At 34.4% G+C, this 12,385-nt stretch overlaps 1 protein-coding gene across 1 annotated transcript; it reads right to left on the bottom strand.

Annotated features, from left to right (window-relative positions):
- Positions 1–1,415: 1,415 nt before the first annotated feature.
- Positions 1,416–11,869, bottom strand: ccdc47 (coiled-coil domain containing 47). Its single transcript, XM_073817797.1, has 13 exons — positions 11,760–11,869; positions 7,360–7,651; positions 7,186–7,278; positions 5,833–6,007; positions 5,624–5,745; positions 5,475–5,540; positions 5,270–5,371; positions 4,649–4,759; positions 3,016–3,101; positions 2,856–2,914; positions 2,646–2,755; positions 2,399–2,566; positions 1,416–2,316 (listed from the first exon to the last, which is right to left on the bottom strand). The coding sequence occupies exons 2-13, from the start codon at positions 7,642–7,644 to the stop codon at positions 2,236–2,238; spliced, it is 1,458 nt and encodes a 485-aa protein (XP_073673898.1). The 5' UTR covers positions 7,645–7,651; positions 11,760–11,869; the 3' UTR covers positions 1,416–2,235.
- Between the last annotated feature and the right edge of the window lie 516 nt (positions 11,870–12,385).

Raw genomic sequence — 12,385 nt, 5'->3', positions numbered from 1 at the left:
GCTTTACACATTAAAAGATATCTAAATTACACTACTGTTCAAAGGTTTTGGTTTTGTAGAACTTTTTTACACCTTCCTACCCCTCTCTTTTTACCACTGTTCGTTAGAAAAATCCTTCAGGTTCCACAAATTATTTGTTTTTCCAGCATTTTTGTGTATTTGAACCCTTTCCAGCAATGACTGTATGATTTTGAGATCCATCTTTTCACACTGAGGGACTCATATGCAACTATTACAGAAGGTTACACAATGCATTAAGAGCCGGGGGTGAAAACTTTTTAACAGAATAAAGATCTGTACATTTTGCCTAAATATCATATTTTTTTTCATTTAGTACTACCCTTCAGAAGCTACTTACATGTTTCCCAGAAGACAAAATAAGGTAAATTTACCCTGATCTGCAAATTCAAAAAGTTTTCAACCCCACTGTGTTTTCTTCTCAGTGAGCATTTGAACCTTCTGTAATAGTTTTGTGTTCCTCAGTTGTCCTCAGTGTGAAAAGATGGATCTCAAAATCATACAGGCATTGTTGGAAAGGCTTCAAATACACAAAAATGCTAAAAAAAAACAAAAACAAAGAATTTGTGGAATCTGAAGGATTTTTCTGAAGAACAGCGGGCAGTTTAACTGTTCAGGACAAACAAGGGACTCATGAACAATTATCACTAAAAAAAAAAAAACAGCTGTGGATCATTCAGTTAACAACACAGTATAACAATCAAGGGGATGTAAACTTTTGAACAGGGCCATTTTTATAGATTCAAGTAGTATTTTCTCTTGTGGACTATAAACAACCTTAATGTGAAATACCTTATTCAGGTCAGTACTAAATAAAAAAAATAACATGCATTTTGTATGATCACTCTTATTTTGGTAAAATAATTAACATTTTGAAGATTTTGCAAGGTGTATGTAAACTTTTGACCTCAACTGTATGTGGTCAAAATGCCATTCTCTAAAAATGATCAAACGCTGTTAAAATAGCTGTATAGAAAACACTGCAGAAAAACACTTTTGAAACACATTTTAGATAAGATTTAAAGGTGCAGTGTGTAAACTTTAGCACATTTTTAGTGGTAAATTGAAGTATTATATTTACCTAATTATTCAGTAAACCGTTGCGTTATTGTGAATATTATTGTTACTTGCTCATCGTGTCAGTGTTTTATTCAAGAACACAGTGACGAAACACACTCTGTAGAGCAGTTTTAGTAGAAACTACTATAGAAACATCTTGGCTCAAAATAGCGATTTCTATTTATGTAGATATAACAGTTCATTATGTAAGGTCTATATCCACCTCTGAAAACATAGCTGTGTTAATTACATTGCATTTCTGTCTATAGATCCTCCTTTATATTACAGACTGTACCTTTAAAAACCAGCTGAAATCAAAGACCATGACACGGAAGAAAGATGTTTTCAGTGAATGTTTTATTTAGTTAAGCATCTCATTAACAAATGTTACAGAAAAAAAGGGTTACAGTCAATGTTCACTCATAAACATGATTCAAGCACATGGACTGAATATTAACTTAAAGATAAATTAAAATTTCACCTCTGTTAAATACATATAAAGGAGTCTGTGCTGCCTTGACAGTGACAATTCACAGTGGGCCTTTGCTCATAAAAAGAAAGATTGAAAGACAATGACAGTGTGCCTATTTACTCATCTATAAAATGCTTGCAATCAAGAACTCTTAGAAATAGGGTCAAGGAAGCACTGTAGTACAAAAAAGGTAGCTTTCTTACCCACCCAGTTCCTTTTAAAAACACTCCCAGATTTCACTTTTAAAAGAAGCATAGCAGAAACTTTCACAAGATGAAGAATATCTGGGAGCGAAAATGACAGCATAGGTCCTCTTGACAAAGCTTTGGAAAGTCCATACTGAACTCCAGGAGACAACTGAATTGGAAAAGTTTGGCTGAAGTGGCAACTTGGTTTGAAGTTTATTATGGCAAAGCCCACAAAAAGCAATAGTCTTGCAATTAAAAACCGCCATGCAACTCATGCCTTGAATGACTGCTACACAAAATCATGTTCAAACAGACTAAATCCAATTTAGTTGTCTTATAAAGATCAGATTTACATTATAACCAGCTGCTTTTTCCTGATTGGACAGTTTATATGGGTGCAATAGCAGCCAATCGAATGGCACGCACATTCATGTAGAAGAGTGTATATTAGTGGGTGTGGAAGTAGTAGATTGTTTCTCTAATGACAATGAACGTGTCTCACATGGCTTTCACTTTGATCTGCTTCATTTTCATCTGCTTCTTCTCCAGCTTCTTCTGCTCGCGGCGTTGAGCGGCTTCCTAAACAAAAGAGCGAGGAGAAAATTACATATCAATGCAGATTAAGTGAAAAGATCTGATTTTTAATTACACAAACACACACCTCTAAGCGGCGCTGTCTCTCAGGATCCTCCTCGTTCATGATCCTCTCCTTCTCCGCTCGCTTCTTCTCTTCGCGGCGCGTCTGAGCGGCCTCCTGACGTTGAGCGTGAGTCTGCTTCAGGAAGTTCTCCTCCACGCGAGCACGGTTCTTGTCTGCTTTCTGCTTGCCCTAAATGCCCATATCAAGCTACAGGTTAACCTTCTACTAATTCAACATGATGTTGTGCGCATTGTGCGTGTGCACTTACCTCTCTGTTGAGGCGAAGCTTCTTGACTTTGTCGATGCTGTAGATCACCATGTTCATCAGAGGCAGCAGACTGTCCATATCTTTGGGAGATGTGTTACCCATCCCAGGCACTGTGAAGTACAGCATATTATTACACAGACAGGAAAAGGAATGTCTCAGTGTCATGCAGGTAGAGAGAATTATGAAATGTGAATTATGAATTTCTCTCACCATTAAATGTAAACAGCAGTGTTTTCTTGGTCTCGGGCAGCTTTAAGGGCTGACCTTCCCTAAAAAAAAAAAAAAAGTTTAGAAACCATTAACATTTATTAACCAGTATAAGCTCCTCCAACATAGTGGAAGAATAAGAATAGTAACAAAAAATACTTACTCTTGCATAACTTTTGGACCAGAGAATTGGTCCGAAAAATGGATGGACTCAATCTTGTCAGCATGAGTGGTGAGGTAATGTACCATCTAGAAACAGAAAAATAAAAATTACGTTAAAACAGACTGCAGAAGGATAAATATACATTTTAAATAGTGCTATTTTATATGGAAACCCGTTTACGCCACTGAATAAAAAAAAAAAAAAAAAAGGTTATATAGATTTTAAAAGAAATATAAACTTACAATTCTGTCTTTTTTTTTTTTTACTTCTGAGAACTGGACTTTATAACTCAATTGCGAGTTTATATCTCACAATTCCTAGAAAAAAAGTCAGAATAGCAAGATACAACTGCGAGAAATAAAGATTGTGAGAAAAAAAGTCAGAAATGTGAGTTTATATCTCTCAATTCTGACTTTTTCTTGCAATTGTGAGTTTATATCCCGCAATTGTGAGAAATAAAGATTGCAAGAAAATTCTGATTTCAATTCTGACTTTATAACTGGCAATTGTGCGTATATCTCAGTTCTGAGAAAAAATAAATAAAAAATCAGAATTGCGAGAAATAAAGATTAAAGTCATTTCTGAGTTTATTTCAGTTTATATCCTGCAATTATGACTTCATATTTAGCAATTCTGACTTTATAACTGGCAATTGTGCGTTTATATCTCACAGAAAAAAATTTGAATTGTGAGATGTAAACTTGCAATTCTGTGAACATATCAGTCTTTTTTTTCCTCCTCAGAACTGGACTTTATAACTTGGAATTGTGAGCTTATATCTCACAATTCGGAGAAAAAAAGTCAGAATTGCGAGATACAAATTTGAAATTGTGAGAAAAAAAAATCTGAATTGCGGAATACAAAGTAACAACTTCGAGAATAGTCAGAATTGCAAGTTTATATCCTGCAATTCTGATTCTTTATACCTAAATTTTACGGTACTTTAGACCGCGATGGAAATGCAGACAGCAACTTTTTTCTATTTTAGTCATTTTAGAACTTAAACACAAATTAAGTAGTCTGGAAAAAATCGTCGAGCAATGAAAAGGGCCTAACTCAAGGGGCGGCACCAAGCGTGCATTTGAAACTCTCACTGCACGCAATTGGATAACGCCACGACCAATCACAACAATACACCATGTGAGCCCCATATGCTTAGCTACCAGCGGAGCTAACTGATAGATTGAACTCTTGCCGTATCCAGTCGGCAAAACAGCAAAAACGTCCTTCTTGCAAAGGAACGATTCGAGCGCTACGAGAATATTTTTTGTGTGCAAAGAAAATTACTTTATTCACCAAATTTTCTCCTCCGAATCACGTCTTCTGCCATTATCGTTTCTGGGAATATTTCAGTTGTGTTGCTGTCTATGCAGGGTCAAAAAGCTCTCGCATTTCATCAAAAATATCTTAATTTGTGTTCCGAAGATGAACAAGGGTCTTAATGTCTTAATGACAGAATTGACATTTTTTGGGTAAACTATCCTTTCAAGTTTCTAGGTTCTAGTTTTATGTCAATTAACAAAAAATATTTTCAATAGTGTTAGTTTCATATATAATATATATATATATTTTTTTTAACAATCTTGAGACAAACACCATAATGATCTGGGAGACTGTGGTGTTCTGCTCTTACCTTGGAGTCCATCACTCCATCCGTGACCTCTCCCATTTCTGATAAAATGGCCAGAGATTCAGGGATGCCATATTTTGCCCCTGATTTGGGCTTATCACCACAGAACTCACTCTGTGAAAAGAATAAGAAAATTAAAGTTAGTACAGACTAGTAACTGAGATAAGATTTTTGTATTCCCTCACAGCCTGCACTCAAAACAAACATACAGCAAGACTAGTGGAGTTCAATTTGCAAACAAACAAATTGTATGTGTAATGAATTGCACAAAAAACCAAAGAGTTATTTGTTTCAATCAGCCCAACAAATCCTTCACTAAATTAACTCACTGAACCCATTGGAGTGGTTAGTGAATCAACATTACTGACTCACTCACTAACCACAAGCCATTTCATTCAGTCTAGCCTGAGTAAAAGAAAAAAAATGGATGTGTATTTATTGTTTGCCGAAAGTTGAAATTAGACAAATGTTTGCAATTAAAAAAAAAAACTATATTTGCTACTCACAGAAACATTTCTTACCATTATCAGTTTTTAAAAGCAGTTTGAAAACTGCTTAATATTTATGTAAACAGTGATATTTTTTCAGAATTCTTTTAATGAACGAAGTTCCTTTATGACTAACCAGGTCCTGCATCTCCTTCTGCATCCGCGCCATGGCCTTCCGACTCCCCACGGCAAACACAAACGTGTCCATGTCTTCATCATTTAGAGTCACTTTAACTTGCTGTGAAAAAAGGAAGAGTGAGATGAGGAACAACCTTTTGAATATCCATTTGAGGTACGACTTGTCAGTCTATGCTAATAGATCAAAGTTTGTGTGTGCCTACCACTTGATCACAAGCTGGTCTCATCATCCTGGCCAACACATTCAGCAGGTCCTGTCTTTTCAAAAACTGCAATTAAATTAAAAAAGACACCATGGTGAATACACACACATCTATAAAACATCTTTCTCTTATTCACATTAACACTCTACCTTAAGCTGAATCAACATTCCTTCACAGCAGACACGTCCTGAACACCACAGGTTGTAGATGTGTTCATTCTCCTGGTTCAGTTTTCCCGTACTGGTGGCCTCCTTACTGGTACCATCATCCCCTGAAAAATAAACACACGTTTGAGAGTCAAAGAAAAACAAGGACAGGGATAAGGGCATAAGAAGGAGAAACAAAGAGGTACACTTACCCACAAGGGTGAAGTTGCTCTCGAGAAGTTCTCTGTGGGAATTAAACCAGGCCTGGGCAAGCCTGCTGTTCTTGTTTTTACCAATTATGTAGTTCATAATATAAGCAAGAAGACCCGTGACCATCAGGATCTCCATGTAATAACTCTCCCAGCTGTTCTGAAGGTGTGCTGGAACCTGTTACATACATACAAACAGTCATTTAAAGGAGAAATTCCCACCTTGAGTTCCAATATGTCCATGTCTTTCTTTCTTTAGTCGTAAAGAAATTGTTTTTGAGGAAAAAATTGCAGAATTTTTCTCTATATAGTGGACTTCTATGGTGCCCCGATTTGACCTTACAAAATGCAGTTTAAAGGCACATTGAGTCTGACATTTTCGCCAAAAAAAAAAAAAAAAAAAAAAACGACCTCATGTTGGGTCAATCATGTTTACACACTGCCTCTGAAACTTTTGTCTGTCAAAAAGTTTGATTTTCTGCGTTTTTGCATCCGTAGCAAGCATTTTGATAGGAACGGATGACGAATACGAAAAAAAAAAAACCCCAGAAAAAACGCAGTTGAAATTTTCGGACTCGGTGTCCAATGACCTCACATGCAGCTTCAAACGATCCCAAATGCGGCTGTAAACGATTCCAGCCGAGGAAGAAGGGCCATATTTAGCAAAACTTTAAAATTACAATTTATATACTTTTCAACCTCAGACGGTCATCTTGTCTTGCTCTGCTTGAACTTTGTTTTTTCTGGTTTAAGACAGTTAGAACATATCGAAAAAATTTTCTCCCTCAAATTTAAAATCGTCCTACATCACTGTTTTAACTTTTTTGTAAAGGGTGTTTGATCTTCTTTACCGGTTCACTTTGCAAACACTGGGTTGGTACTTCTGCAGTGATGTAGAATTATTTTGAAATTATTTTCGAAATTGAGGGAGAAAATAGGATGGGAGTTTTTGACATACCCTAACTGTCTTGAACTAGAATAAACAGAGTTTAGGGTTAAAAAGTATATAAATTGTAATTTAAAAAATAAATGACCTATTGTTTCGCTAGATAAGACCCTTCTTCCTCGGCTGGGATAGTTTACAACTGGGATTGTTTGAAGCTGCGTTTAATATGCATTTTGGAAGTTCAAACTCGGGGCACCATAGAAGTCCTCTATATGGAGAAAAATCCTAAAAATGTTTTCCTCAAAAAACATCATATCTTTACGACTGAAGAAAGAAAGACATGAATATCTTGGATGACAAGGGGGTGAGCACATTATCTGTAATTTTTTGTTCTGGAAGTGAACGTTCTTCTTTAAGAAAGCCAATGAAGCGCCAGTGAAGGCCAATCCCATTTCTCATTAAATGTGTACCTCTCTGTATATAAGAGTGTCTTTGAATGAAGGGTTGGTCTTCTCATAGCCCTCAAACTCCTCATTGTCATACTTGCTGTACATGTCTTGATCCTGTAATGTAGATCAGATTAAGTTAGGATTAACTCTGACATGCAGGAAAACACAAATAAGAATGGCTTTTCACATCTTTACCTGTCCATCAGCATCTTCAAACTCATCCTGGCCATCCTCGTTCTCCACCGTGGCCTCGTCTTCGTCGTCCTCTACGGGTATGGATGAGGGGGCTGCTCGTGGTGGGGGCTCTTTCTCAACATCAACTGCTGGGTCTTCGCTGACATCCTCAAACTCTGCAAAGTCATTGTCATCAAACTCGGCAATGTCCTCACCGTCATCGAAGTCATCATTGTAGCGTCCCCTAGTGTCCGGCAGGGCCAGCAGCAGCAGCAGGGCTGGGAGGAGGAAGACCAGGTGCCTCATGCTCAACCTGCACAAATAAACTAAACTTGTTTAATAATAATAATAATAAGAGCGTGATTAGTTTCAAAACGGTTCAAAAGTTTGGGGTTGGTGAGATTTTGTCTCGTTCTCACCTAGATGGGTTTTTTTTTAAATACAGTAATACTGTGAAATATTATCACAATTTTAAATACCCATTTTCTATTTAAATACACTTACCAGTCAAAAGTTTTTGGATGGTAAGATTTTTTTTTTTTTTTTTTTAAAGAAGTCTCTTCTGTCTTCTGCTCACCAAGCCTGCATTTATGTGATCCATAAAAAAGCAGTGATATTGTGAAATATTTTTACATTTTAAAATAATTGCTTTCAATTTGAATATATTTTAAAATGTAATTTATTCTTGTGGTCAAAGCTCAATTTTCAGCATAATTACTCCAGTCTTCAGTGTCACATGATCCTTCAGAATTAATTCTTATATGCTGATTTGTTCAAGAAACACTTTATTGTTGTTATCAATATTTAAAACAGTTGAGCAATTTTTTTATTGTTATTTGATGAACAGAACGATTCAAAGAACAGCATTAATCTGCAAATAAAAAGCTTTCGTAAGAAAGAAATTATAGAAATTGATACTTTTATTTAGCAAGGACACTTTAAATTGATCATAAGTAATGACAAAGACATTTATTATGTTTATACATTTATACATTTATACATAGACATTTATACATTTATCTTAAACAGATAAAAGCTGTTCTTCTGAACTTTCTATTCATCAAAGAAACCTGAAAAAAAATCCACTCAGCTGGTTTTAACATAATAATAATAAATGGTTTTGAGAAGCAGATTAGAATTATTTCTGAAGGATCAGAAAAAATCAGCTTTGAAATCACAGGAATAAATTACATTTAAAAAAAAAATTATATATATATATATATATATATATATATATATATATATATATATATATAATATTTCAAACTTTCACCATTTTTGCTGTACTTTGGATCAAATAAATGCAGGCTTGGTGAGCAGAAGAGACATTTTAAAAAACATTAAAAATCTTCAATCAAACTCAAAAACTTTTGACTGGCAGTGTATATTTAAAAATGTAATTTATTCCTGCAATTACAAAGCTAAATTCAACTTCAAAATTACTTAGTCTGTAAAATTAGTCGTTAGTGTCACATAATCGTTCAGAAATCATTCTAATATGCTGATTTGCTGTTCAATAAACATTTCTTATTCCATTCAGTGTTGTGTTTTTGTGGATTCAGCAGAATTTGGTATAAACAGAAATTATTCGTTGAAATAGAAAATTATTACAAAAGTTGTTTGTGCAACTTTTGATCAGTTAAATAAAGTCTTAGCTAAATAAGAGTTTTTCTTCTTAAACTGATATTGATCTCAAACATTTGAACAGTAGTGTATATCCAGTCTTATTTGTTGGTATACAGGCTAACGTGAATGTTGATGGTGTAAACAAACAACACAGAGTATATGTTTGACAATAGCATGACTAATGATTACATAGGTGAAAAGCAGCCCACCTTCAGTGATGCCTATAGTACTCAATGCAACCGTCAGCTGTTGTGCTGACAAACAAGACTTAATTGTTTGGCATTCTCATATAATACCAAGAAAACTAGTGTTTACCACTGCAGACAAGTCAAGCCTAAAAACACTCTTCCCTGTCAAATCCATTTAAAGAAACAGACGTTTAAAGCAAATTAAAACATTTGATCACACACCTTAAGGAAGTTATTGCGGTTATTTTTAATGTAATGTCAATTATTACTGTGGCATGATTACCAGACAACAGTTATGATTTATCCTTCAGTGTGTATAAACACATGATAAAAAGTGCGGTAAGCACACTTATAATGGTAGAAATGATCATTTCATATGGTTCCCAGGCTAACATTTGCAATGGTTCAGTTTCAATACTGGAATAGCAACATGAGAAAGAGAATAGGAGGTGGAGGTCGGTCAGTCTTTTTAGAGTCTTATCATGAGCCTAAGCCCTTTAGATGTTCACTGAAATGAGTGTCTTCTAATTGGCTGAAAGTCTTTATTAATCACATGGCACAGTCTGGTTGGCCATACACTAAGCTGATTTGCTCTTTTCTTATGGACTTTATGGACAATTTAAGTATGAGATAATTCACTTAATACAGACATGCGTATGCAAAAAATACTTTTTTTTATTACAATACATTCAGTTTCCACTTTTTTTATCGATTAAAAAAAAAATCCAGAGACAAATACACTACCAGTCAAAAGTTTTTGAACAGTAAAATTTTTAATGTTTTTAAAGAAGTCTCTTCTGCTCACCAAGCCTACATTTATTTATATCCAAAATACAACAAAAGCAGTAATGTTGTGAAATTCTATTTTTTAGAATATTTTATAATGTAATTTATTCCTGTGATGAAAGCTACATTTTCAGCATCATTGCTCCAGTCTTCAGTGTCACATGATTTTTTTTATAGAAATCATTCTAATATGCTGATTTGCCGTTTTATTACTTATTATTATCATCAATATTTAAAACAGTTGAGTACATTTTTTGTAACATTATAGACTATACCATTCAAAAGCTTGGAGTCAGTATTTTTTCTAAAAAGAAATGACAGAAATGAATACTTTTATTTTACAAGAACGCTTTAAACTGATCAAAAGTGATGATAAAGACATTTATAATGTTACAAAAGATTTCTATTTCAGATAAATGCTGTTCTTCTAAACGTTCTATTCATCAAAGAAACCTGAAAAAAATTCTACTCAGCTGTTTTCAACATAATAATAATATTTTTGAGGAGCAAATCAGAATATTAGAATGATTTCTGAAGGATCATGTGACTGGAGTAATGATGCTAAAAATTCAGCTTTGAAATCACAGGAATAAATAACATTTTAAAATATATTCAAATAGAAATAGGTTTTTAAAACAGTAAAAAATATTTAATCATTTTACTGTTTTTATGCACTTTGGATCAAATAAATGCAGGCTTGGTGAGCAGAAGAGACTTTTAAGAATAAAAAAAATCTTTTTGAGTGGTAGTGTATGCACATGAAGGTAGTGTTAATTAATGGATTAAATCAGAATCCGAAATTGTTTTTATTAAAGGGTATTTTTTAGACGATTTGCCCTAGGAGCCAATATTACATCTTCAGGGCACATTTCAATGTGATCCATATGTTAAAATATTTCAACTTAATTGGTTAGTCAATTACCAGCGTATCTATAAAATCAACAACTGAAAAAGAGGAATCTATTATAAGTGTAATATAGCATTTGGCCCCACAAATTGAATTACAAATCCCCCCCACTCTCTTACTTTCTGTCCCTCATGCATATACAATATCAGTATATTAAGCATCTGAAATTAAAAGTTTTTGTAACATTATACACAATACCATTCAAAAGCTAAGAGTCAGTATCATTTTTCGAGGGAAAAAAATATAAAAATAATACTTTTATTTAGCAAGGATGCTTTAAATTGATCAAAAGTGATGATAAAGACGTGTTTCATGTTACAAAAGATTTCTAATCCAATGTGTGCAAATCCTGACAGGACAGAGAGTGAAGCAGATGGCTTATACTTCACACTAATTACATGCAGCTTATAATGTCAGATAACAGTTATAACCGGGTGTCAAGTTATAATTATCCACCTACTATAAGGCTGGAAATCGAATAAGTGCTCGAAACAGCTAACCGTAAAGTCAGAGCAGACTTGACTTGTTAAATTATAATTTAGCCCAGTTTAACCTGTAATCTCGGAAAGGCTCTTCATGCCAGCGCCAATGCCTAAACTAAAACTTTATTGCTACACTAACGTTACTATAAAACACACCGCACAGATTTCCGTGTGTGTCGTGTGAGGCAAATCAAACAAATCTCTAATTTGAATGAAAAAAGCGATCTAGTCCTGTTTACCCCATCCCCCATGAGTCTTGTTACAACTCATACTCATGATGCTAGCTTGTTAGCTCGCTAGCTGCGTCCCCTACACGATCAACCTAAGAAACCACACGCAACATTTCTGCGCCACTGTAGCTGCGTCGATTATTTCCCCTCACAGGTTTAATACGAAAACTCAACAATAACGTCAAAAATCACTTAGACGTACCTGTGAATATCAGCTTTGCCTTCAGTGGCTAATAGTGTGTGACAGCAGTTGTACCCCTCACAAGAGAGACGAGGATCATCTGACCTAACGTTACTCTACCCACAATGCTGTGCGAACCCTGACAACAAGGATAAGAAAAGATCGGGGCGTTTATGGTGCTCTGATAAATGATTAACCCTTTATTATTAAACTGCGGTTAAAGTCACCTACAGTTATTATTCAAATATGCGTGATGGGCATATTTAGATATTGTAATTTGCTAATTGTTTAAATAATAAAATAAATATAAATATTATTTGTAAATAATACAATTTAAATGATATTATGTGAAAACCAGTCTTAGTAGCACGGGTATATTTGTAGCAATGGCCAAAAATACATTCTATGGGTCAAAATTATAGATATTTTTAGGATATTAAGTAAAGATCATGTTCCATGAAGATATTTTGTAAATTTCCTACCGTAAATATATCAAAACTTAATTTTTGATTGGTAATATGCATTGCTAAGAACTTCATTTGGACAACAATTTTAAAGGCGATTTTCTCAATATTTTGATATTTTGCACCCTCAGGTTCCAGATTTTCAAATCTCTGCCAAATATTGTCCTATCCTAACAAACTATA

The sequence above is a fragment of the Garra rufa genome, chromosome 1, assembly GCF_049309525.1.
Source record: "Garra rufa chromosome 1, GarRuf1.0, whole genome shotgun sequence".
NCBI classification, from domain to species: Eukaryota; Metazoa; Chordata; class Actinopteri; order Cypriniformes; family Cyprinidae; genus Garra; species Garra rufa.
This window is presented reverse-complemented; position numbering and strand designations above follow the sequence as displayed.